General features: G+C 53.7%; 1 protein-coding gene across 1 annotated transcript in view; it reads right to left on the reverse strand.

Moving 5' to 3' along the window:
- SSUH2 (ssu-2 homolog) overlaps positions 1-26,106 on the reverse strand; it is a 28,149-nt gene extending 2,043 nt beyond the window's left edge. The window contains exons 1-11 of the mRNA XM_084901575.1: positions 26,023-26,106; positions 14,063-14,161; positions 13,646-13,727; positions 12,275-12,404; positions 11,403-11,463; positions 10,094-10,218; positions 9,078-9,140; positions 6,872-6,957; positions 5,322-5,414; positions 4,693-4,798; positions 2,347-2,457 (exon numbers count right to left, since the gene is read on the reverse strand). Of these exons, the coding sequence (XP_084757701.1) occupies positions 2,347-2,457; positions 4,693-4,798; positions 5,322-5,414; positions 6,872-6,957; positions 9,078-9,140; positions 10,094-10,218; positions 11,403-11,463; positions 12,275-12,404; positions 13,646-13,727; positions 14,063-14,161; positions 26,023-26,050 (984 nt within the window). The 5' untranslated portion in view covers positions 26,051-26,106. The remainder of the gene's footprint in view (positions 1-2,346; positions 2,458-4,692; positions 4,799-5,321; positions 5,415-6,871; positions 6,958-9,077; positions 9,141-10,093; positions 10,219-11,402; positions 11,464-12,274; positions 12,405-13,645; positions 13,728-14,062; positions 14,162-26,022) is intronic.
- Between the last annotated feature and the right edge of the window lie 452 nt (positions 26,107-26,558).

The following is a 26,558-nucleotide window of genomic DNA, read 5'->3' on the forward strand; positions in this document are numbered from 1 at the left end:
CCTCCTTTGAGAAAAGTCTCAAATATTCCCCTCCTTTTACAAATAAGGCCCATGGGCTCATGGGATTTCCGGTTTGGAAGATGTGAGGTCAAGCCCCAGCTCCTCACCATAGCTGGACCTGTTCAATGCTCCAATCTCTCCCAGCACCCTCCTCCACCCAAGAGCCTGGGACACTCCCTCCCTCCTACAGCGTGGCCCTAAAGTCCCTCCCTCCGTGGCCCCTTCTCTGATCAGTGACTCAACGACCTTCCCAACTGGAGGGGTCCCGAACGGGACAAGCAGCCGCCCTGGGTGAGGGCGCTGGCCTCCCTCTGAGGCACCCGCCCCCATGAGCTGTTTTGTAATGACAACTGCAGATGCGGCTGACCCAGCACAGTCACCCCTGGTCACTGAAGCGAAGCATTCCTGGGGACATGCTGTGGGCTAGGCTTTCCGTCAAAACCCTACGTTCTTCCGCACTGGCTCTGCCCCTGCCCAAGACTCAGGTTTGGGGATCTCGGACCCAGAGGGAGGGAGGTGGCATGGCCGGCCCAGAAACAGGCCCTCTCACTTCCCCTCCTTAAGTAAGGAGCCAAGTCCTGTTGCTGTAGGTGGTGGTTCAGGGCCCTGGGGAAAGGGTGAAACAGGCTGGGGGTGGGGGAGGGTTTGAGAAAATGCTCCCTACTACAGGGGGGTGGGGGGTAGGGATTTGAGGGGAGACATGGCATTGCAGCAGACGGGGGATCAGAGTCAGGGTGTCATTTCCACAAAGCTTTCCGTGGGATCCCACACTTCCTCTATCTGGGCCTCGGTTTCCTCATCTGTGAAATGGGAACAAAACTTCTCTGTCACAGGGTTGCTTAGACAACCAAATGAGACTGTGAGACTGAGACTTCTCCACATGCCAGAGACTGGTCTCCAACTAATAACTTTGGAAATAAAAGACCTCCCTGGACATTTTGGTACAGAAGGTTGTTCACAGTGGCCAAGACATGGAGATGGCCAGCGTGTCCTTAGATAGATGACGGATAAAGAAGATGGAACACGTACACAATGAAATACTACTCAGCCGTAAGGAAAGATGAAATGCTGCCATTTGCCACAACATGGATAGATCTCAAGAACATTATGATAAGCAAAAAAAAGTCAGGTGGATAAAGTCAACAGCCACATGATTTTATCCACCTGACTTTTTTTGTCAGGTGGATAAAATATGTGCCGGCACTCGGCCAGCAGCGAGGCCTGAGGCCATGCGTGTCTCTCCGCAGGTGTACCCCCTGGCGGACTTCCCGCTGAGGGCCCCCACTCATATATCATATGTGGGATATAAAACTAAAATCAACAAATAAGAAACTCACAGACACAAACAACAGTATGGTGATGATCAGAGGGGGGTGGGGAGGGGGAGATTGAGGAGGGTAAAGGGGATCAAATACATGGTGATGGAAGGAGACGAGACTTTGGGTGGTGAGCATACAATGCAATCAGTATACAGGTGTATTTAGAATTGTACACTTGAAACCTACATAATCTCATTAACAAGTCATTCCAATAAATTTAATACGATTTTTAAAAAAAGAAAAAGAATGTTGTCTCATCCTTACAAACCTCCAGGAGGCCATTTTAGCATTTCTTTGTCCCCAGGTGAGAAACTCAGCTTCAAAGAGGAGGAGGAGGTGGCCATGGCCAGGTTAGACTGCACAAGAGCCAGGGTCTGAGCCCCCCTGACAATCCCCTTCCCAGAGCTGGCCCTGGGCATTCCCTGTCCAAACCTCACCCTCCACCCAGCAGCTTCCAGCCAGCTGCCAGGAAGCCTAAAGCCACTCCTGGGGATACGACGGGTACCACTGCCATCTATGGGCCACTAGGATACAGCACCAAGGCAAGCCTAGCCCTGGGGACGTGGACGGCACCATTGCCACCTAGTGGCCACAGGGATACAGCACCAAGGCAACCCCGCCTGGCTGCCGCCCCTGCCCGGGGGAGGCTTGGGGAAGACAGGCTGGGACTTGGGAAATGCCCTGGGTTCCCACCCTGCCTACCACCCTGGATTTGAGATTTCCCTTCCCCTCTGAATATCGGGAAGGTTTGGGTCAAAATCACACTGAGCCACCTCCCTGCTCAAAACCCTGCAGTAGCTTCCTGTCGCTCTCAGCATAACAATCAAACCTGTCACCACAGACTGTGTGGCCCGTCCAGCTCGCTGCCCCGGCCACACTGGCCCCAGCTCGGCCCCCAGTCCACCTCCTGTTCCTCAGACTGAGACTCCCCTGCCACCCTCCCTCCCTGCCTCCTCAGGAAGGAGGCCCAGGCAGAGGGAACCGCCCTTTCCTGGTCCCAGACGCGGCCTCGGCCTGGCCTGCTCACCTGCTGCAGGACGCGGGCCCTGGAGGCCAGGGTGGCGGCGCTGTGCTGGGCGATGCCGCGCTGGGAGGCCAGCGAGATCTCCCGCAGCGGGAAGTCCGCCAGGGGGTACACCTGCGGAGAGACACGCACGGCCTCAGGCCTCGCTGCTGGCCGAGTGCCGGCACCTGGAGCCTTGGCAATGGGTTTCAGGTGGACGGAGTGAGCATAATTGGGAAGGGCCCGAGGGAGGCCATGCAGCAAGCCGGTGGTGGGGCTGAAGCCTCCAGACCAGGGGTCTTCAAACTACGGCCCGCGGGCCACATGCAGCCCCCAGGGGAGTCTGATCCTGCCCGCCAGGTTTTTTGGGCAGTGAGCGCAGCCAAGGTGTTACAGTAGGAATTAGTAGTTCATATAGTCCGGCCCTCCAGCTCTCTGAGGGACCGTGATCTGGCCCCCACTTTAAAAAGTTTGAAGACCCCTGCTCCAGACCCTTAATGACCCACAGCCTGTTGGGAATGCCACTGAGTGGGGGCTGAGGACACAGCACTCCTCACCACAAGGACCCCACGGGACCCCAGCAAGGCCCTGAGGCTGCCTTGGGGGGACGAAGGTGTGCGGGTTCCCAGGGGGGTGGCGCCTGCCTGGGGCCTGGAGGAAGCGCAGCGATGGGGCAGAGGAAGGAGGCTGAGAAATCCTGCTCAGCCACGGGAAGAAGGGAGACCTGGCATTCCCACCTGGAGGGGATCATGCCAAGTGAAATAAGTCAGACAGGAAGACAAATACCCTATGTTTTCACTTGTATGTGGAACCTAATATGAGCAAAGCGACCAGACTCATAGATACAGAGAACAGATTGACGGCTGCCAGAGGCCAGTGAGGGGTGGAGGAAGGGGGTGAGAGGAGGTCAAGAGACACACGCTTGCAGCTATAAAAGAAGTCCCAGGGATGTGATGAACAGTGTGGCAACTGTCGTAAGTAATACTGCGTTGGACACATGAAAGCTGCTGAGAGAACAGATCTTACAAGTTCTCGTTACAAGAAAAAAAAAATGCCAAATAACTATGTATGGTGATGGATGTTAACTAGACTTCTCGTGGCGATCATTTCACAATATCTACATAAATCCAATCATCCTGTTGCGCACCTAAGAGCTAATCTAATGATATATGTCAATGATATCTCAATTTTTTTTAAAACGCGTAGGACAGAGTGAAAGAAACCAATCTAGAAAGGTCACAATACTGTAAAGAAGAGAGAACGAAAGAAGAAATAAAAGGAGGCTGAGCACCTGACCCCCTCAGAGCAATCAGCACGAGGACCCTGCTCAGGCCTCCCACCAGGCAGAGCTCTGCCGAGGCCACAGCAGGGCAGGCAGACCCTTTCCGTAAAGGGCCACGCATCTGTACGCAGGCTCTGCGGGCCATCGCCCTCTGTCCCAATGACTCCGCCCCGCAGCACAAAGCCAGCCACAGGCAACACCTAAACCAACGGGCATGGCTATGTTCCAATAAAACTTTATTTATAAGGGCAGGACAAGGGCCTGGGACAGCCCCTGGCCCACAGGACCCTCCCTGACCTGGCTGCTGGCACAGTTCGTGTCTTAGCTCCTTGCTCCACCTGGCTGTCTGCCCTCCAGCGCCCCTGCTCTGCCGCTCTGCCAGGCCTCTGCGAACTGTTACGTCTGCCAGACACCCTCACTCCCATGGCCACCTGATCCACCCCCACTGTCACCCCCTGCCCCGCCCCCCTACACTTCCGGCCTCCTCCCCTGGCTGCGTATTTCTCAGTGACCCTTACTGCCTTCCGACACTGCGGTCCATGCTATCATCTTCTCTCACCCCAGACTGTGACATCTACGAGGTGAGGATGTTGTTGGTCAGAATGGTGCCTCACACAGGAGGGGGGTCCCCAAGGTTGTGAAGGAAGGAAGGAAGAGGAGGGGGGAAGGGAAAAGGGAAGAAGGGTCTGGTATGTGACGTTCAAGGAGGACTGGCCCCGTGGGGGTCCCCGAGGCCTCTGGCCTGACCAGGCCGCTCTCATCCCTCCCAGCCTGTCCTTCTAGAGCAGGGGTGGGGAACCTCTTTGCTGCCGAGGGCCATTGGATACTTATAACATCACCTGTGGGCCATATAGAATTATCATCTTAAAAATTAGCTTGCTATATTTGGGCAAACGTTTAATTAACTCACCCCTCATGGCTGGGCAGGGCCAGACCACATGATTTCATGGGCCGTAAGGGCCCGAGGGCTGGACGTGCCCCCTTATGCACCCCCCCCACCCCGTTCTAAATGAATGCAGTGCCCACAGAGGAGCCAGAAGAGCCAGAGAGGCGCGCAGCTTGGTGTGGTGCTTGCACACCCCCCTTACTGTCGTGTTTTCGTCCTTAAAGAGGTTCTCTCCTTTGGCTTTGGCTAGGAGCTGTGCGGGGCAGTTCAGCCGGTGCTCGGACACAAACTCAAACAGGTTGTTCTTCCTGCAGGTAAAGCGCATGGGGGCGGCAAGAACGTGAGGGTGGGGTCAGGCAGGCCTGGGCTGCAGGGACGGGGCAGGTTCTTGACCTCCCTGGGCCAGCACGGTCAGCTGTGCACTGGGCAGCCAGGCAGGTACCTGCAGCTCATGCCATCCTCCCCTGTGTGAGCCTCGCAAAGTGCCCCCTGGGGGAACCCCTTAAGGCCTGGACCCTTCCCAACCTGGGGAGTTAGGACCCAGGGGGACGCCAGATGTGGAGAGGCTGCGGCACTAGGAAGTGGTGATGTGGGCACGTGAAGTCGGTCAGTTCTAAAGCCACCAGCGGCCTGCCACCCTGTATCTCTTCCAGGGATCTCTCTCCCCTTCCCTGGTAGCTTTAGCCCTTCCCACACGCGTCCCCTCCCCCTCCCACCCCCCGCGGGTCCCTGTACTGTGTGCACAAGCCCCAACCACGTGGTCTCTCTGCAGAAACCAGTTCAGGCCGCGGGGCCACGCACGGGGCCACGCACGGAGACACGGCCACGTACCACACGATGACCAGCTGGACAAAGTGCAGCAGCTTCTTCTCGCCCTTGCAGGTGGCACAGGTCTTGTTCCCCCGCCCCGAACACGTGCTGCACCTGCGAGGGACAGGGCGTCAGTGCCGCTCAGACGCTCCCAGGCCCTGGTGGCTGCTGGGGGCCCCATCCCAAACCCTTGTTCATGGAGGGACTGTGCTGGGCATGGGCTGCTTCCACCTTCCCGCAGTCTAGACCTCTTTCTTCCGGTGGCAGCGCCCCAGTTCCCTTCGGAGACCACCCTTCTCCCACCCCGTCTCTACGGTTCACGGGCTTGCCCACCCCGTCTATGACCAGCTTTGTCCATCTCCCTGGCCCAGTGGCTGATACAAAGATGGGCACGTGACCCAGGGACATGCCAGGAGACCCACCCTAGAATTTCTATTGGAACGTTCAGGAAAGGGATATTCTCTCCTAATGCGGTTACTAAGCATGGAGCTGCTGATGCTCCCTCTGCCACAGCAGGAGACAGCGTGCCTGAGACTAACACCATCACAAAGGAAAGCACAGTGCGGAGTGGAGACAGATTCTCAGAGAGACTGTTTAAGCACCTGGATCCAGCCGTGCCTGAAGCCTTCTCAGAAATCTATTCCTGGGTGTTTCTGTTCGGGAGGACTCTACATTTATGTTTTAGCTGAAGCCGGTTTGAATTGGATTTCTTTCACTTGTAAATGAAAGACACCTGAGCCTCCTTTACCAGTCACAGGGGGCAGGCCAGCTAGAATGTCACCGTCACCATCAGGCTGGTTAGAAGGACGGCCAGGGCCTTCAGGAGCTAAAAGTGTCTTTAACCAACACAACTTTGAATAATTTCAACTCCTCACGGTTTCCTGTTTCCCTTTAAAGATTTATAGCCAAAACCGATTTGGCTCAGTGGATAGTGCTTCAGACTGCGGATTGAAGTGTCCCAGGTTCGATTCCGGTCAAGGGCATGTACCTTGGTTGCGGCAGTAGGGGGTGTGCAAGAGGCAGCTGATCGATGATTCTCTCTCATGGATGTTTCTAACTCTCTATCCCTCTCTCTTCCTCATTGTAAAAAAATCAATAAAATATATTTTTTAAAAAAAAAGATTTATAAATACAATACATTAAAGGCCCCGGTTTACAAAATGCAAAGCCCTGTGAACAGAGATGCAGCTTTGTTGGTTGTTTAGTCAATCAACCAGCCTTCCTGGGCGCCTCCGTTCACCCTGCAGTGAGTTAAAAGCAAGGGTCTGCCCAGGCCCAGGCCCTCAGGGAGTCAAGAATCTCGGCTTTGGCTGCTTGTCTGTGAGCACTCCCCGCGCCGGCCTGAGCAGGAACCGGTCTCCTTCCTGACTTTCCCCCTCCTTCCCGCAGCGCCTGACCCATTGCTCGAGGGGTTCCCGTCTTGTCGGAAATGTCAGGCCCCCCTCAGGAACAGCCAGCCGCCCCACAGACATGTGCCCACAGAGCCTCGGGACCAGGAGTGACAAGCAGACAGGGATCCTGGCCGCCTTTCAGAAGGGCAGACGATGAAAACCAGGGAGACCTGCTCCTACCTGTGCCTGCCCGACCCCGCGCACAGCTGGCACCGCCCGGGCTGCTTGGCTCTGCGCTTGGCTCCGCTGCAGGAGGGGCACCTCACCTGCCGACACACAGGCCTCAGTCCCCCGCCGCACAGGGAAGTGGGGCAGAGAGCCTCCCACACGCGGTCAAATCCTGACCCGGTGACTGAGCAGCCCTTCCCCTCCCTGGGCCTCCACCCCTCCCCCTGGACAGTGGGAGGGTGGGACGGTGTGATCTTAGGGCCCCTCCGGAGGCTTTCAGGGGCTCTCCGTCCTCCATCCGGGGGCAGCTGCCTCCCTGCTCCTCATTGAACCCTGTAATTCCTGGGACTGTCCCCTAACCAAGCAGCCATGGCAGAGGGAGCAGGGAGAGGGGCAGGTGGCCAAGGGACCTGGTGTTGGACATGGGGTCTCATCTTGGAGAGCCCCCAGAGGTGACTCAGGCAACGCTCCCGAGGGGGCTCAGCGTGGGCGGTGGGGACACTCCAAGGGGAGCCTGAGAGAGGAGCTGGAGGAGGAGGAGATGAAGAGGAGGGGGAGGAGGAGGAGATGTAGAGGAGCTGGAGGAGGAGGAGATGTAGAGGAGGGGGAGGAGGAGGAGATGAAGAGGAGCTGGAGGAGGAGGAGATGAAGAGGAGGGGGAGGAGGAGGAGATGTAAAGAAGGGGGAGGAGGAGGAGATGAAGAGGAGGGGGAGGAGGAGGAGATGTAGAGGAGCTGGAAGAGGAGGAGATGTAGAGGAGAGGAGGAGGAGGAGATGAAGAGGAGGAGATGAAGAGGAGGGGAAGGAGGAGGAGATGTAGAGGAGCTGAAGGAGGAGGAGATGAAGAGGAGCAGGGGTGGAGGAAGGCACAGAAATGACATTGGGAGGAGGTGAACAGCAGGAGTGAAGGCACAGAACAGACTGGGCAGGCGTGGCCCCACATGGAGTTCAGGCGGGCAGAGGTGTGAGCACACAGCAGGCAGAAGGAGGGCAGCCATGGGGTGGAGTGGCAGGCAGTCAGAGGGAGGGTGGAGGGAGACACAGCTCAGAGTGACAGTGGTCAGCATGTGCCCAGAGGATTAGGTGTAAATGGGAGAGCTGAGAACACGTGAGGAGCTCGGTGCGACTCCTGGAACCATGAGTAGCCCTGGAAGCGTATGCAGGAATGCTGATGCCACCACAGCCTGGCTGTGTGCTTAGGGGCCTGTCCGGGACACTGTGGAATAGTGTCCCGTCTCCCCCACCAAAATTTACACCCAACAGAGCCTCAGAAAGACCTCATTCGGAACTCGTCTTCGCAGACTAAGTAGTTAAAATGAGGTCATCCTGGACTAGGTGGGCCCTAAGTCCAATCCCAGCGTCTTTATAAGGAGGCCAGGAGGCCACAGAGACACCCAGGGAGATGGCCATGGAGGGCGGGGGCGGAGACTGGAGGGATGCAGCCACAAGCCAAGGATGCCCAGGAGTGCCAGCGGTTGCCCACAGCTCAGGCGGTGGCTCCTCCCTCAGAGCCTCCAGAAGGGACCGCCCCGCTGACACCCTGATGCTGGACTTCCAGCCCCCAGGACTGTGAGAGAATAAATGCCTTTTGTCCTAAGGCAGTGGTCGGCAAACTCATTAGTCAACAGAGCCAAATATCAACAGTACAATGATTGAAATTTCTTTTGAGAGCCAAATTTTTTAAACTTAAACTTCTTCTAACACCACTTCTTCAAAACAGACTCGCCCAGGCCGTGGTATTTTGTGGAAGAGCCACACTCAAGGGGCCAAAGAGCTGCATGTGGCTCGCGAGCCGCAGTTTGCCGACCACTGTCCTAAGGCACCGTTTGTGGTGACCTATCACAGTGGCCCTCGGAAACTGGAAGCCCTATGAACATGACCTTCTCTGCACCCATCACTCTGCACTATGAGGGGAGGCCACTGTGCCTCCCCCGGCAGGGGACCCTGGTGGGAAGGACCCAGGCCTTAGTCCTCTTGCTGGGCCTAGGGGCTCATAGGTGGGTGAGAAAAAAAGAGCAAAATTAAAATCATAATCCATCAAAGTGAAAAAGGCCAATAGAAACCGCCCAATCCCCCTTTCCCATTTTACAGGTGGGAAAGCGGAGATCCAGCCGGGGGAATGACTCCCTGGGTCCCACTGTTAGGCCCCCAGCCCAAGCCTCTGCCCCAGGGGGCTCCTCCGCCCACACTGCACTTACCGTCAGCCACACAGACTCACCATGGAGGCCCCGTGGCAGCCGCTGCACTTGTAGTGTCCCCGCCCGTGGCACTTGTGGCATTCCTGAGGGAGAAACGCTTTCCTCGGGTCCAGTTTCTCAGTCACCTGCCGTTTCCCCGCCCCCACCCCCGCCCCTGCCCCCATGTCTCCATCCCAAACAGAGGGGCGCCATTCAGAGCCAGAGGGAGACGACGGCCTTTCCACCGACCAGCATCCCCAAGGGCCGTGACTGCCGGGCCCAGGAGAGCTCAGAGCCCGGCCGGCCCGGCCTGGGTGCTGGGAAGGGGACCTGCTCTCCCAGCCCCACGTCCTAACTTACGCTCAGGCGGAGTCGCAAAGGCCTTGTCCTTTGCCCACTGTGTGGCTGAGGGGGCTGAGGGGGCTCTGGGAGCAGGAGCCGTAAAAAAATGGACGGCATTTCTGTGAACGGCAACGAGCTAGCTACTGGAGTGGAATCGCTGGTCAAAACAACGGACACTCCACTGAGCTCCCGGCGTCCTCCACCTCACGGTGCGAGGAAGACGCACGGGCACATCGCAGGCCTGAGTCCCCGTCCACAGAGGAGACCAGACAGGCGATCAGCTGAGACACCACAGGAGGGGTCTCGGCCGTGCTCCTGTCATAGGTTCGGTTACCCTTGCTTTGGGGCATGATTAAGTTCCCGTGAAACAGGAGAGAAGTTAAACCCTGTCCCCCTACTAACTTCCACACGTTTTCCCTTTATATGTATCCTTCAGCACTTCATCCCTTCAGCCGTCCACTGCCAGGCCACAGGGGGTGGCTGGGGTGGGGGCGGATAAAGGCTCAGAGGGTTTAGGAATGTGAATGCTCACCATTTAAAGCTGGAGACAGACTGTGTCAATGGGACCGTTCTTTTGCTGTGTGAGTAGACAGCCAAGAAATAGCCCTACAGCCCCGGGTTTGGGGTTTCCTTTCCAGAAGGCTAACGTTCCAGGAAACCCACAGCCTCTGGAAAACCAGCCAGGGAGAAGCGGGCGTTAGGACAGCCGTGTTACCTTGACCAGCGACGAGTGAGGGACCTGGAACTTCCTGGTTTCCTCCTGGAACATCGGGGGGACCTGGACCTTGATGTCCCAGAGCTTGGGAGAGGTCCCTCTTCTCGGCCCGTCCACCACGTGGTCTGACACAGAAGCGGTCGTTGTAAGAACAGCAAGCGGCAGCCAGGATAAGCTTTCGTTTAGTCGCCAAATAGCGCGAGCCTTCCCTGGGTGCCAGGCGTAGGCCAGACCCTGGTGCTGCCGGGAAGGGTAGGTAGGGGCCCCCTGGAGTTCGTAGTGAAGCACCCCAGCTTTGGGGTTGAAGAGTCTTGGGTTTGACTCCTGATTCTTCTACTTCCTAGCTGTGTCACACTAGACAAGTCACCTGACCGCTCTGACCTTCAACGGTCTCATCTCTAAAATGGGGATAATTTCCCACTTACCACAGGGGACGGCAGTGACAATTACACAGACGGCATCTACGTGCCAGCGCGGGGCCGGCACAGGCTGGGGCGCAATACACAGGAGCTATCCCCCCTATCGACTCCTCCCCACCGGCTTCTTCCTCTTCTGTCCAAGGGGACCGACGCAGCTACAACCCGAGGGTAAGCGCTTTGGCGAAGAATCACATAAAGGGCTCCGAGACCCCGGAAGATTGCCTCACTCTGCCGGGGACCAGACTGGTGGGCGAAGAAATGCCAAAAGGCTTCAGAAAAGAGGCAACGTGTGAGCTGAGACGTGAGGGATGAAGCAAAGTGGCCGGCAGAGGAAAAGGCCAGGGGTCTTCAAACTACGGCCCGCGGGCCACATGCGGCCCGCAGAGGAGTCTGATCCGGCCCGCCAGGTTTTTTGGGCAGTGAGCGCAGCCGAGGTGTTACAGTAGGAATTAGTAGTTCATATAGTCCGGCCCTCCAGCTCTCTGAGGGACCGTGATCTGGCCCCCACTTTAAAAAGTTTGAGGACCCCTGAGGTAGGGTGTGGGCTTCCTAGACAGAACCCAGGGCCTTAGCGGGGTCGGCTGGAGGGGGGCTGGCCCAGTGAACGGGGACCTGGGGGGCAGCAGACGCCTGAGCACACATGCTGCCCGTGCCATCTCCCCCGTGGCAGCACGAGCAAGGCCTTCTCAGGACCTTCTGCCAACTGCTTTCTGGACAGCAAGCAGGCGCTGAGACCAGCATGGGGAAGTGAGTCTCCAAGGTGAAAGCCTCCCTCTCATTTTGCAGGGGACAGCGAAACAGAGGCCCGAGCGGAGCATCTCATTCAGGGGAGTGCTAAGCCCACCCCCTGCCAGATCTGCTCCCCACGACACCCACTGCAGACAACTCACTAGTGAAGGGCTGAAATGTCCATTCGCTGATCCTGGATTCGCTGAAAGTCTCCAGGCGATACTGCAGAGAAACAGACACCACGTCCACCCACACACTCCCGGCCCGTTCGGAACGCCGAGCGCTGTGCAAAGCGGGGAGCCCAGGGGTCCCGCACACCCACGGGGGCTGCTCAGGGCAGGCTGCCCACAGCGACTTCTGCTCCAGCCGCCCCGGCACGGCAGCAGGGCGGTCTGCGGGCCCAGGAAACCTCCCCAGTTTCAGCTCACAATGGGGCGGTTTCGGGTCCCCACATTTCTTTACACGAGGAATGTTCTAGGAGGCAAGTTTTGGAGCAGCAACTGCCTCTGACAGATGGAGGCCCCTGGAATCCATCCACTGCCCTGAGGATCCCCTTCCAGAGGAAGTGATCTGCCTGGCGCCAACACCCTCCTGGATCCTCGTCCTCAGGATCACAGCGGAAAGGTATCGAGGACACGCCTGGCTGCTCCTTCCTCACGTGAGGAAACGGAGACCCAGAGAAGTCAGTGGACTTGCCCAAGGCCACACAGCTCCGCAGAGGCCTCTCTCCCCAGATCCCTGCTCTAACCACTCCCTGCCAGGCCAGTTCTTTACCCTGGACAGCCCCCCATGCCAGCCCCTTACCCTGCACCCAGTCCCCCAGGCTGGCCCCTTACCCTACATACACCCCCAGACCCGCCCCTTACCCTGCACACGGCCCCCCAGACTGGCTCCTTACCCTGTACACAGCCCCCCCTCTCCCCCGACTGGCCCCTTACCCTGCACCCCCCCCCCAGGCCAGCCCCTTACCCTGCACACGGCCCCCAAGGCCGGCCCCTTACCCTGCACACGGCCCCCCAGGCCGGCCCCTTACCCGGCACAGCATCTGCTGCTTCATCTGCTGGATGACCAGATCCCTGGCGGCTGAGCGGCCATAGCAGCATTTGGAGCTCACGAAGCTGAGGAGGGCTTCACGCGCCACCTCCTCCGTCACCATGGGGATTCTGCTGGGAACAGAGCAGAGAGGCAGGGGGTCCGGGGAGGGAAAGCACTCAGGAGTCCCTCGATGGAGGTGAGTCAGCAAAGGGGTCCGTGGGAACCGACTCCCAGTGGGACAAGGACAGTAACGCTGAGTTACGGAAGTGTGAGCTCAGATGTCGGCTGATAGAATCTCAGAAATAAAAACAAGAAGATACTTAAAGATGAATTATGCCATTTTGAGATGAGGGAATGGACAGCCAGAGAAGGCATCACAGCTAAGGAGGTGGGACTAGTGAGGTCCCTGCCCTCAGGAGCTTGGCCTCGGTCAGAGGAGCTGTGAGCCCCTTCACAGGAGGGCCGCAGCCCAGAACCGGCCGGAGCCAGTGACTCACCATGAGCTGGGCCAGAGCGCGGCCAGGGGAAGGCAGACCCTCCTCAGCCTGCTCTCTGGACAAGTGTCTCCCCCCGCCCCCCCCGTGCTGCAAAGCTCTTCACTGAGGCCCAGCTGCCAGGTCCCCTCCTGCAGAAGCCCTCCCGCCCAACCTCTCCTCCTTCCTCCCCACCCACAGCTTCACACGCGTCTCCACAGCAGCCCAGCCCCAGTGTCAGCCCCTCTCATGCACATTGCGTCTCCAGCCCCAGGCCCTGGCCGCCTGCCGGAGGCTGAAGGCTTATGCCCAGTGCCCTCCCATCCCCTCCCAACAGGGAAGAGAGGTGGCCGAGGGGAGGCCCTCCAGGCTGCCCCTCTCTGGGCACAGAGCTGGCTGTAAACTTGAACTCCGCCCCAGTCCTCGCAAAACAAGGGTGTGGGCCTCTCTGGGGAGCAGCTGGCTTTTCTGCAAAGGACCGGAGAGGAAATAGTTCAGGCTCTGCCTCTGACAGATGGAGGCCAGCTAGTCTGTGTCTCAGCCACTCACCTCTGCCGTTGCAGTGGGAACGCAGCCAGTGAGACAGAGGAGAGGGCTGTGTTCCCATAAAACTTGATTCACAAAAGTGGGTGGTGGGCTGGGTTTGGCCCCGGGGCCATAGTTTGCAACTATGGTTTTCAACTCTGGTTTGGTAGCCAAACAGCCTGCAGAGCATGGTAAGATACAGAGTCCCAGGCCCCATCCCTGGATCCTGATGGGCTGTTGGGATTGAGATCTGTGGCCCCTGAGATACGACCCCCGGGGGGGGGGGCCCTCTGGGGAGTAAGGGTGATGGAGAGGTTTACCACCAGTGAACTTGGCTCTGGAAGGGTCACCAGGTCACAACTGCAGCTCACCTGTGCTGCAGGAACGAAGACCAGCATGTTTGTTGCTGGGGTCTCCGCGGGGCCTCCAAGGGCGGGAAGAAGATCTGCTGTCCTGGAAGAGAGGAGGGAGTCAGGGTTCACTCAGAGGAACAGACACCGGTGGTGAAAGCAGGAAAGACGGGCGAATTGAGGGGGAGCAGGTGAAGAAAAGAATGACGGGTCCCAGGTCAGGAGCATTCTGACCTAGAGGGTCACGGTCATGGGATGCTCGTGGACACGGGGCTTATGCCCATGTCCTCTCATCCCTGTCCCCCAACAGGGACAGGGCCTTCCCGGGCCCCCAGAGGAAAGGGGAGCTAGCCCAGCACCAACCCGTTCCAGAGATGGCCCCCCAAGCAGCAGAAGCCCCAGGAAGAGGGCGTAGGAACCGAGACCCCACAGACTTACCGCCTCCTTGAACAAGGCAGTCATAGCTGGGCAGCCTCTCCAGGAGCTCGACGGGAGGCACCAGAGGGCTCTCGGCCTCGAAGCTGAGGTCGGCCGCACCTGCAGAGAGATGGGTGGTCCGAGCCTTAGGGAGGGAGGGAGGGGCGTCTACGGTGACTTCACGGGAAGCCAACAGGTGAGGGCAGGCACATTCCTAAAAGCCTCACCTAAACCAAGCCTGGCTCTCTCTGGCACCCTCAGGAGCCAGAACACATCTGCAGGGTGAGAGGGAGGCGTGGGGGTGAGTAGCTGCAGCAGTAACAATAAGGATGGAAAAACCTTGAGAATGGCAGCTCCTGGCTGATGGCCACCTGCCCTTTGTGACACCGGGACAGGTGCTTTATAAACATAGTCATAGGCCACCACCCTGAAGACAGATTCTGAGTTACAGTGGTCACACTTCCTTAAGGCCTCTTTCTTTCTCTTTGAAACATGGGTCTATGTCTCCTGGCCCCGCGCCCCAAGGGAACCCCTACCCTGATCCAGACACCATTCAGGGCAAACCAACCAGCCCCTACTCATGCACCAGGCCTCTATCCTATCTAATAAAAGAGCAATATGCAAATTGGCTGTCACTCCAACACACAAGATGGCTGCCCCATGTGGTCAAAGATGGCTGCCCCCATGTGGACACAAGATGGCCACCACAAGATGGCCAGCAGGGGAGGACAGTTGGAAGGAACCAGGCCTGCAAGGGAGGGCAGTTGGGGGTGATCAAGCCTGCAGGGAAGGGCAGTTGTGGGTGATTAGGCCAGCAGAGGAGGGCAGTTGGGAGAGACCAGGCCTGCAGGGGAGGGCAGTTAGGGGGGACCAGGCCTACAAGGGAGGGCAGTTAGGGGCAAACGGGCTGACAGGGGAGCAGTTAGGCATTAATCAAGCTGCAGGGGAGTGGTTAGGGTGTGATCAGGCTGGCAGGCAGAAATGGTTAGGGGCAATCAGGAAGGCAGGCAGGCGAGAGGTTGGGAGCCAACAGTCCTGGATTGTGAGAGGGATGTCTGACTGCCCGTTTAAACGAGCAGTCAGACATCCCTCGAGGGGTCCCAGATTGGAGAAGGTGCAGGCTGGGCTGAGGGACACCTCTCCCCCATGCACGAATTTCATGCACCGGGCCTCTAGTGATGTTATAAATATCCAAATGACCCTTGGCAGAAAAAATGTTCCCACCCCTGCTCTAAAGGAAGTACTGTCTGAAGCTACTGCTCTGGGACATCCAAATTATAAATGTCCCTTCTTCCTTTTCACAAATGAAAGTAAAGGAAATGCCTTAGGAGTTCTAACTCAGAAACACGGAGCTCATCATAGACCTATAGGATATTACAGTCAGCAACTAGACTGAGTAGCAAAAGGGCTCCCTCCTTGAATGAGGGTGATATTTGCTACAGCCATGTTCTATAAACAGACAGAAGAGACAGTAATGGGCTCTCCTTTAACCATTTATGTTCCTCGTTCTGTTGAATCTTTGCTGAACTCTCATCACACTCAACACTTCTCTATCAGTTAACTGGCTTCTTATGAAATGCTCCTGCTCTCTGCACCTAATCTGACTTTAACTCATTGTAATCATCTTAAATCTGCAGCTTTATTACCCTCTTTACAGGATGAAAACACCTACAATTGTGTTTTGCTTACTTACACCTTTTTGCTCCTAGGAATGATTTACAAGAAACTCCTAATGACAATGCTGACTTAATTTGGTTCACAGATAGATCTTATCTGAAGGATGAACAGGGACATTTCCAAGTTGGATATGCAATAACTTTCACCGTGGATATAATTGAAAGTTCTTATCTACCTGAAATAAGATCTGCCCAGCAAGCCGAATTAACTGCTCTAACTTGGGCTTGTCAATTGGCCAAAGATCGAGTAGCCGATATTTACACTGATAGCCTCTATGCATTTGATGTAGCTCAGGACTCTGGAATGTTATGGAAGCAGTGAGGCTTCTTAACTTCCTCAGGAAAGCCCATAAAAATGGAAAGTCAGAGGAGGGGGTTTATGTGAGTGGGAATATCTGGAATAGTTTCAACAATAAAGGTACATTTTTTTTTTAATAGGAAACTGGTTGCGGAATTTGTAGATGGCATTCAGCAACCAAAACAATTGACAATTATCAAAACCCCAGGGCATGCTAAAGCTACCACCATGAGCAAAAGGAAATCTTTCCACTGATGCTGCAACGTAGCAGGCAGCATTGAACAGTCATGTTATCCAGGCCTCAGAATGTTCTTTGCTTTCTATTAAATCAATAAAAGATTATCTTTCCCCCTATCAACAGATAGTTACAGAGGAAGAAAAGGTAACATGGCAACAAAAAGGGGGAACCTTTGACCCAGAAAGACGGATATGGCTTGGACCCAATCAGAAACCTATTTTACCTATAGGAGCCCAACTCCCTATGCTTCAGCATGTGCCTGAGCTAACACACTGGAGTTCTGAAAAGATTATCTCAGGGAGTAAACAATATTACTGAAAGCCTTCTCCTGCTGTAGCTCATAACATGTACAGCAGATGTTTTCTGTCCAAAATAACCCAGGAAAACCACTCCAGGGATCCCAAGGACATTTCCCACTTCCTTTGGGTCCATCCGAAATATGATAATTGGATTTTATCCAAATCCCACCATTTCATGGATACAAATATATATTTGTTATGATTTGTATGTTTGGGGTCCATTCAGTATATCCCTTTACCAGCCTTAAAAGTTGGTAAATTGTTATTAGAAAATATAATTCCCAATTGGGGAATTCCCTATGAATTACATAGTGACCAGGAGACTCAGTTCACTGAACAAATAACAAAATCATCTGTAACATTTGGCCTATACCACAGCATTTTCATTATGCCTATCACCCCCAGTCTTCAGGACTTGTGGAATGTACCAATGGTACAATCAAAATTAACTAGCCAAATTTCAGAAGCCTTTCATCGTCCCTGACAGACTTTTCAAGGATGAGAAGCCGACCACAGAGGCAGACAGCTACACAAGACGTCAAGTAGGCCTGAATGCTCAAAAACGGACACTGTTCAAACCTTGTTCTTTATATCACCTAATTGTTATTGATTAAATGTATATAAAATGATTTTTATATTGTTATTATCCTCCTTATTGTTTCATAGTGGAAACAGTATCTGTCTTCCTAGACCCTTTCCCTTATTAGACATGAAAAATTTAACTTGGGTACCTGCTAATCTTTCCCACCTACTAGACAATGATATTCTGATTATCAGTTATGATAATGAAGTTAACACTTTGCTGGCCACACACAGGTCTTCTCCTATAAATATAAGCATCGGTACATTTTTTTCTGGATATATCTATTGTAAAGGACCCAACTTGGGCAAATACCTCCAAGAATGCCTCCCTGATAATTCCCCTGGTAGAATTATATATGGATCTAATCTACCAGTATTGTATACCTATAGGAATGGATGATGAAAGGCTAAGAAAAACAACTGGATGTGATGGGGAAAAGCTTGCAGTGACCTGCCCTGTCTGTCATAAAATACCTTGTCCTCAGACTCACCAGCCATGCTCTTGTTGCTAGATGTCCGTGAAATCAGAAAAAAATCAATAGGTCCCCATTACAAAAATTATGAGGATTACCTGGTAGGTAAATATGTCTGTAACTACTTCTGGACGCTTGTTGGAAGCTCTATGGAATACTCAAACTCTACTCATTTTGGAGCTACCTCTACCCACTTAACTATAGCATAAGAAACTCAATATTTTGGGGTTCATTCAGTATACCCCAACTGCTCCCAATCCATAGTTACCCAATGGCAATAATGTTCCTGGTGGATACAACAACATTGGCCCCCTAAAGGAAATAAAAGGGGAATACTTGGAGGAGTGGGGGCTGGCGTTGGTATTCTGGGACAAGCTGAACTTGCAGCTAATGAAGAACGTCATTCATTAGAAAAAGACTCCACTTAAAATAGGTCATACGGAGGGAATGCTGTTTCAAGAAGAAGGAAAAGGGTGGGAAGCAGCATGGAAAGGACAATAAAGCCTTAGCTCCATGGATAGGACAGACTATAAAAACGCATGCATAAATCCAACAATGAGAACATGCCTATATCCTAACTTAACAGAATCTATTGTCTATGCCAATGCAAATGGAATCTGAAGTAGCTATGAAACAATGGCCAACAATAATGGGTACAGAAGCCCAGTCAGACACATATGAGACTCATACAGTTCTTCTGGATTTTAGAAAAATTGGGATGGGAGATGCGATCTACTTGGGTATATTTTAAAATCCAGGCACCTCAGTTAGATCCTAAGCTTAAATTCTCAGGAGTTCAACTGGCTGGCATAGGGACCATCTTCAATAACACTAGAATACTTCCAATGAGAAGTAAATGGGCCATATTTAAATATAATAAATAATGGGAACCTATCTCACAATCTGATTGTGGCACTTTGCACCACACCCACATCCATCCTGGCCTCTAAACTGTTTCAATTGCTTACAGATGTTTCCCTGCTACAAAGGCCCTCTCTATCTGCAAATATCTTTCTGTTTCTGCTTCCTTTGTAAGTTTTCTGCAAGGAGATACATTACAGTCAAAAGAGGAGATGTAAGTGGGTTACACACACAGATGCATCGGTGTTTGAGGACAAAGACCTTTCTCATTTGGGGGGAGGAGTAGAACGGGGCTGTTCACTGGTCATGTGTTTCAGCATTTTAGGCTCTCTCACCACCTCCACCTCCACTTCCAGACAAACGAGGCTGCCATCGTCCCAGAGCTTCCCACGGAGGCCTGCCCATGGGTACTGACGTCCCCGATGTGACAATATGGAACTATTTTTAACTTGGTTCCCTATGTTTTGTTTCCAATGCGTTTATTAGCATCCTGAGCTATGTTAGCCACCAGGGACCCAGGGACCCACAAACATTCTCTATAAATAGGCAGGTGGTAAGTATTGTAGACTTTGTGAGCCAAATGATCTTCCTCAATCACTCACCTCCGTTATTGTGGCCTCAAAGCAGCTGCAGACACTACACAATTGAATAAGAGAGGCTTTGTTCCAAGAAAGCTTTGCAAAAACAGGCCATGGGTCAGATTTGGCCCTTGAAGCCATATTTTGCCCACCCACCCTGACCTAGACAGTCACCTGTGAGGATGGGTTTGAGGGGAAGGTGGAGGCTGGAATTTTTGAACTTTCTGGGACCAGGGCCCATGCGCGTCCATTGCAGTTCCTGTGAGCCAGGTTATCCGAAGTGAAGATGAAGGTCAGGGTTTGGACTGAGGCCAGGGTGACCGGACTCGGAATCCCTGAGGCTCAGTGGCAGGAACCTGGGCTCTGATCCCATGAGCCTGTGCCAGCCACACACCCGTGCAGAACTCAACTCTCCAGTTATGAAACGAAGCGGACGCTAGTGCCCATCTAATGAGAATGCGAACGTAGCCCTGAGCCTGGCATTAATAAATGCTCAGTCAATGCCATGGACCTGAGAAGGCAAGGTCTTCCTCTCTCTTTGTGTTCCTTTATGCCAGGGAACAGTGGAAATGTCAAGCATAGAAAGAAAGCAGTGGCCACCGCCCACCCAGAAGTCTGGGGTCAGCGAGGGCATCAATACTGTCCTTCACGAGGAGAGGAGACAGGGAAATGCCGGGTGGCTGTTATGTCCTGCTGCACACCAAACAAAGGGGCAGGAAGAGGGGAAGAATGAGAGGTGGGAAAGCCAGAGCTCCATCCATCACGGGGAGCCACCCTGGCCTCCCAGGGCAGTCATCAATCGTCAGCGCTAACTTAATCTCCCCATTATGTTATGGGACAAAAATAAAGGACTCCAGGCTGAACTACAGGCGGATGCGTCATTTCCTGTGCAGATCTCATCGGGCACAACAGGAACGCGGACGTCACAGGGCATTGTGTGACACCCAGCGCAGGGCACCCCCGAGGGGGCCACCGGGCCCTTCGCTGTCTCCATGGTGCCGGGGCCGAGTCCCAGGGCAGCTGTCCCGCTGGGCCGCCCCACCCTCACACACGCATTGTGGCCTCAGGCCCACCAGGGGGTGGCATGCAGGCATCTCTTTTGCGCTTCACAAAAACCAGTTTTCCTCAATCTGCAGCAGAACAAGATGAGGCTCAGAGATGGGATTTGGGACGATGAGCTCCAAGATTCACAGCAGAGACAGAAGCAGAACTTAGAACTCAGGTCCTAACTCCAAGCCCCAACGCCCTTCCCACTTAGCTGAACGCCCTATTGCTCCATGCAAATGGCATCAAGCGGCTGCAGGGAAAACTTCGCAAAGTGTTACCAAGATATCATTTCTGCTCCCCAGCCACCGGCTGCTTTTTGTTTGTACAGAGAGGAATTTTCCTTGCAGAGAAAAGAATAATTTACGGATAGCCTATTATTTCAGAACGATAAACAGAGCCCACATCTTCTGCCCCTGATTCCAGATTCATCACCTCACAAGCCCTGAAATCATGTCCCTTCTCTGCTCACACGGCTCCCCGCTGCTGTCTTGCTTTAGCTTGCTTTAGCTTGCTTTATCTCCTTCAGCAGGTCTGAGGGCCCCTTTTAGACAGGGAACCCCCCTTTCCTGCTTCTCGCATACCGTTGGTGGACATATGTGTCTCATAATTTAAATTATACTTAAGATGCTGCAAGAGAGAGCCAAGTGGTCAAATTCACAGAGACAGAAAGGTGGTGTTTTCCAGGGGTGGGTGGGAAGAATGGGGCGTTCTGGTTTGATGGGGACAGTTTCAGTTGGGAAAATGAAAACATTCTGGAGACGATGGAGATGATGGTTGTTGCATAACAATGTGAAGGCGCTAAAGGCCACCGAGCTGCACACTTTGAAATGGTTAAGATGGCAAATGTTATGTTACATGTATTTTATCTCAATTTAGAATAAAACAAAGGGGAAAGATGAGGAGATTCAGATGATTATAAGATAAAGAAAAGAAAGAAGTCCTGTTGTGTCTAAAAGAACAAGCAGTCCTGGCCAGTATGGCTCAGTTGGTTGGGTGTCATCCCATGCACCAGGAGGTTGCTGGTTTGATTCCTGGTCAGGGGACATGCCCGGGTTGTGGGCTCCGTTCCTGGCGGGGGGCGTGCAGGAGGCAGCCGATCCATGTTGCACTTTCACATTGACATTTTTCTCTCTCCCTCCCTTCCACTCTGAAAATCAATAAACTATTCTTTTTAAAAAAGAACAAACACACAAATAATCAGTTACACTAATTAAAGGCCTTCAGAGCAAGACCAGAAAGCTGACCAGGCCGTGCCCTCTCTTACACACTGCAGCAGCTCACTTCTACCCGCAGCTGCTGTCCAGGCTCCTGAACCTGTCAGATGAGGCCCTGCGTTACGTGGGGGAGAAAAGGTTCCCTCTGCTCACATGATGATGAGAAACTCTTCCCATGCTGTCCAGAGCAGGGTGAGAGGAGGGAAGACAGCTCCCTGAGGAGCGGGAGGGGAGAGGAATGCAGAACAGAACAGAAAGGGGGAGTGAGAGAGACAAGCCTGCTTGAGGCTTGAGAGAGAAGTGTAGGAGCTTTGGGGTGGGGAACATTGAGAAAAATATAATGTGAGTGAGACCGACATCAGGAGAAATGGGGGAAGAAGACCTGGAAGGAGTTTCCCTGGAGTTAGTGGCCCCTCTGTGCCAGGGAAGAATGCAGCAAACGCCACCACACAGCTCCAGTAAGTGCGAGGGAAAACCCATGCTCTGTGGAAGGTGCCATCACGCCCAGAGAGGCGCTCGTGAGGGCTGGGCTTTCTAAGAGCTGCCTGTTCCTTCTAGAGGGGGCCTGTCACTTCATGGCACTGAGGCTTGCATACATCCTCACACATACACTGTGCCATTTCTCCCAGCCCTTGCTCTGGCTGCTTCTGCCCATGACATCCCATCATCTGGTTCAGCCGGAGTCAGCCCAGATCTCCTCTCCCGCAAAGCCGGCTGGGTGGGGTTCTCGTGCTCTGTGATCTCAGAACTCCACTGCCTTCAAGAGAATCCACTCCCTATCATTGCTTGTGCCAAATGGCTTTCTAAGAATTACTAGTGGCCCAGTGCATGAAATTTGTACACAGGTAGGGTCCCTAGGCCTGGCCAGTGATCAGGGCCAAAGAGGCTCCCCGCCTCCCCACCTCCTCCTTCCTTCACTCCCTCAGCTCCTTGCCACTGCAGCTGGTCAATTCATGTGTGTGTGGGGGGGAGGGGGAGGCTGAGGGGGGTTGCAGTTGTCCCTCAGCCCCCTGCACCCTCTCAATCTGGGACCCCTTGGGGGATGTCCCATTGCCATTTTAGGTTCGACCCACAGGGATCCAGCCTGATCCACTGCAACTGCTACCCCTGCCAGCCTGATCACCTCTAACTGCCCGCCCCTGCCAGACTGATTGCTCCCAACTGCCCCACCCCCCTGCTGGCCTGCTTGCCCCCAAATGCCCCCACACCGGCCTCCTCACCCCCAACTGCCCTCCTGATGGCTTGCTTTCCCCCAACTGCCCTCCCCTGCTAGCCTAATCACCCCTAATCACCTCTGCCTTAGCCCCACCACCATGGCTTTGTCCAGAAGAACATCCAGAAGATCTCCCGGTCTAATTAACATGTTACCCTTTTATTAGTATAGACTAGGGGCCTTGCGCACAAATCTGTGCATGAGTAGCTCACTGCCTCTTGACTCAGCTGGCTGCCCCACCATTCACCACTTGTATTGTAGATTGTGTCCTGCCCTCTACACTCATAGCCCTTCACCACTCATAACCCTCTGATGCTTGTAGCTCGCTGCCCCGTCCACCTGCTCTTTGGTTGTTAAGGTGCGATGGCATTAGGGCCACTTGTTTTTTATATATATAGATAGGTTACTTGTAAAATACCTTCTTGGGGTCTGCTTCCCCTATTAGCTTTGAACACCTTGAAGGTAGATCAGTGTTTTATTCATCCTTGTTGCCCCATCCATGAGCACAGGAAAGCAGCTAGCCTGCTGTACAGTCTTAGAGGGAAAATCACTTCACTCACTTTTAGGGCCTTGATACCTTTCCCTAAACCAGGGCTCGGGGAGGAGGGTCACAGTGCAGTGGACAAGAGAGATCTGCAAACAAATGTGGGAGAGTTCTTGGGCTCCCCTCTAAGCTATGATGACGTCATTAAGGGGATTATTTCTTACTCCCCAAAGGGGACAGTATCTTTCCACTAGTAGTTTCCAGACCCACAACAGCTTTCCAAAGATAAGGCAGCCCTCAGGAAAGACCGGAGGGGCCCTGAGAGGCCAGGGCCAGCCTGGCAGGGAAGGCCTGCATTCCTGGTAGCTGTGCCTCCATCCTAAGGGATGTGTGGGAAATGCCAAGGCCCAGGGTCAGTGACCAAGGCTCTTGGCCGCTGGGCCCCTGCCCAGAAGTCCAGCATCCCTTCCCTCCCAGGGACCGTGACAGCTTCAGATCCAATCTCCGACCTCCAACTCAGAGCAAGGCGAGGGACACTCTGTGAACAAACCTTCGGGGACCGATGCCAGTCCCATCTCTTCAGTGCTGAGTCAGTAATGGCAACAGTTTTGTGGCCTCAGATCATTGCCCCCACCTCCCAGGAGTGAGGAGGTGCCGCTGAGGTCCTGCACCCCTGGTCAGGGCAGCGTCCCCCTCAGGTTGCCAGGGGCTGCCGTTAAGAGCCCATCGTACTTAAAGAGGCTCTGACCTCCCATTTCTGGGAGGGGTGTCAGTCAGTCCGCAATCAAAGAAGTTACATTAGAAAAGGTAGGGTTTTTAGAATAAGGTGGGAGATATTTCCTCTTCAGTTCTGAGTGAGGACATTTCCCTTTAAGAGAAGAATGATTAAAAACATATTATGTCTGAGACCATTGAAGAAATAGGAGAAGAAAAGACTCTGAAGAGTTCTTGTTTTAAACACAAGACGGACAGGTTCTGAGGAGCTTTGGGGGCAGAATAAGAACCAAAGAGTAGAAGGTCCAGGGAAAGAGATATTAACTCAATGTAAGAAAAGTTTTGACAGGGTAGGAGGGGCAGCTGCCCACCACCAAAGGAGCTCCCGGCAGTGGGGGTAGGGAGGGGGATGCTGCCTCCAGCTGGCGATGCTGTCGGAAGACATCTCAGCATCCCATAGTAGAGGTGCTAACCTCATTCTGGGACGCCACATCCCAGAATGTCCCCATCTGTGCTACCTTTGGCCCAAAGTGTGTCATCGGAGGAGGATATTCTCTTGCTGAAGCTGCCCACACTACAGACTCAAAAACTCAGTAACTGGGCAAGCCAACTGGACAAAGTGGGCAGCCATCTCTCTCCTGAGACGGGACATTTAAATTGTGGAAGTCCTACAGCAATCAGTAAGTCTGAAACCTGGAGAAAATTTTACTTAGTTCCAGAGTGCCTCAACTCAGTCTCTAAAGTGTTTTCTGGGCAGCCCCATGCCTTGCAGTAGGCCCTCAGTGCTGCCCTGAGCTTTGAGTGGGTTAGAAATCCGACCCCATGACAGAATGGAGTCTATCATACATTTTGGAATGTTAAGGGAGCTAAAACGTTGGCCTTACCCTCACCTTGCTTACTAAAAGGGTGAGGCCAAAACAGAAACATCACAGGTGATAATATCTCCGCTTAATGACAGTTCAATTTTAAATCTCTGGGGGGTAAAATCTGATCATTTTCTAGAGTCAATATTTACTTCATGCCTGCTCTAGACTGAGTGATGGTTTAGGCACTGTACAGCCAATTAATCCTTGATTAAATCTGCAAGATGACACCATAGCGATTAAGTGACTGAAACAAAATCTCCCAGCACAAATGGGCCCAGCTTGCATTGGAATTGAGGTCTGACTTGGCCCATTTCTGCTAAGAGAAACTCCCCATATAAATGGAAAGACTGCTAATGAGCAGCGTTTTGACGAGGAAAGACTGCATTTGAATGTCAGTGGGAGCTTATTAAAATAAGGCTAACAACACACAATTTCCAACATGTCAGATTAGGTCCTCCTCAAACACATGCTAAAATATCTCCATACAGCTTCCACTGCAAGATGGAACATTTACATGAGCTCTAGGAATAGCATGGGTTTATGTTATATTGCACTTTGGCTCTGAAGCTTAGGCTTTGAGAGAACAACAGAGAAAACAGAGAGCGCCGGACCCTCGAGGACCTCTGAGGTCCCCGAGGTCAGTAACTGTGAAAACGGACCAGTGTCCCAGGTCTCGCTGGGATTCAGATGTGGACTCCCACCTCCAAAAAGAGCACATTCGCACACCATTTCCCACCCCTTCATGTCTTCAGATGAAGAGCTCCTTATCCAATCTCCCTTCGTGGGCGAGAAAACTGCGGCTCAGAGTTTAAATGACTGGCCCACGACCACACAGCCAGTTCACGGCAGAGTCGGGATTGAACCCTAGCCTCCGAGTTCCCAATCTGACACTGTACAGCATTCCTCATTCCAATTCAGGATCAAAAAAATTTTTTAAACATAGCACATTTTTTCCTAAAATCCTTTTTTTATTTTTTGGTCGTCTCTTTAAATAGTCTTTCTATTCCACCGTATTTCTGTCCCAGTAATGACAGGAAGGGGTCACCCAGGCTGTTTCCCGAGGTGAGGGAGTCCATGAGTAAAGACCTTTCGTGACACTTTTAAATTAACCTCATCTAAGAGCTGAGCCCCCGCTGTGATTGAAATAAGACTCCTGACAGTCTCACTTACATTTGGCTCTGGAGGAGGGGGACAGAGACAGGAAGGTAAGACTGTAAAACCTGGATGTATTAAGTCATTAGGGAGGAAAGTTCTCTGGGATTTTACATCCTTCTCCACCGCCCTGCAGGCTGGGAGTGGGCTCTGCCCACAGGAGGAAGGAAGGATGGAGGGAGCAGGGAAGAATGCCCTCCGCAGGGCAGACCCAGAGCCCGAGGCAGCACTGGGGCTTGGTGCCCATTACAGAGGTGTGCGCCCGCGCCCGCCCGGCTGTACTTACTGTCCTCGTCACTCAGATCCCTGTCCATGGTCCAGATGTCCAGCCAAAGAGGTTTCTGCCCTTCCAGTGGCCTGGCCGCCAGCATCTGAGGGACTACCCTCGGCCCCTCCCAGACGGGCGGCCCATTGTTGCCTGATTTGAATACAACAGAGGGAAACGTGGAGGGGAAGCACCGAGTCCATCAGAGTAGCCACTCTGGATGCACTGACAGGGGTTCCTGGAGCTCCTACTCACCAGGCTTTCTACGTGCCAGCCTCTTGCTGGGCACCTCTAGTCGCCCGTGTCCTCACCACCCAGGAGGTGGGCACTTTTAAGGTGCCCGTATATCTGAACTGAATCCAAACCCCATGCACCTGACTCAAGCCGGAGCCCTTGACTCCTAGGCTGCATTGCACAGAAGGAGGCGGGCTCTGAGTGTCGGGTGGGGGAAGCAGGAAAGTGTAATAACCATGAGAGGGGCATCTCCCCACGGGGGAGAGGGGAGATGAAGGGGCCCCTCAGGTCTTGAGGGTCACATGGTCTCACTGGGGAAGAAG

The sequence above is a fragment of the Pipistrellus hanaki genome (genome assembly GCF_964339955.1).
Source record: "Pipistrellus hanaki genome assembly, chromosome: 13".
Lineage (NCBI taxonomy): Eukaryota > Metazoa > Chordata > Mammalia > Chiroptera > Vespertilionidae > Pipistrellus > Pipistrellus hanaki.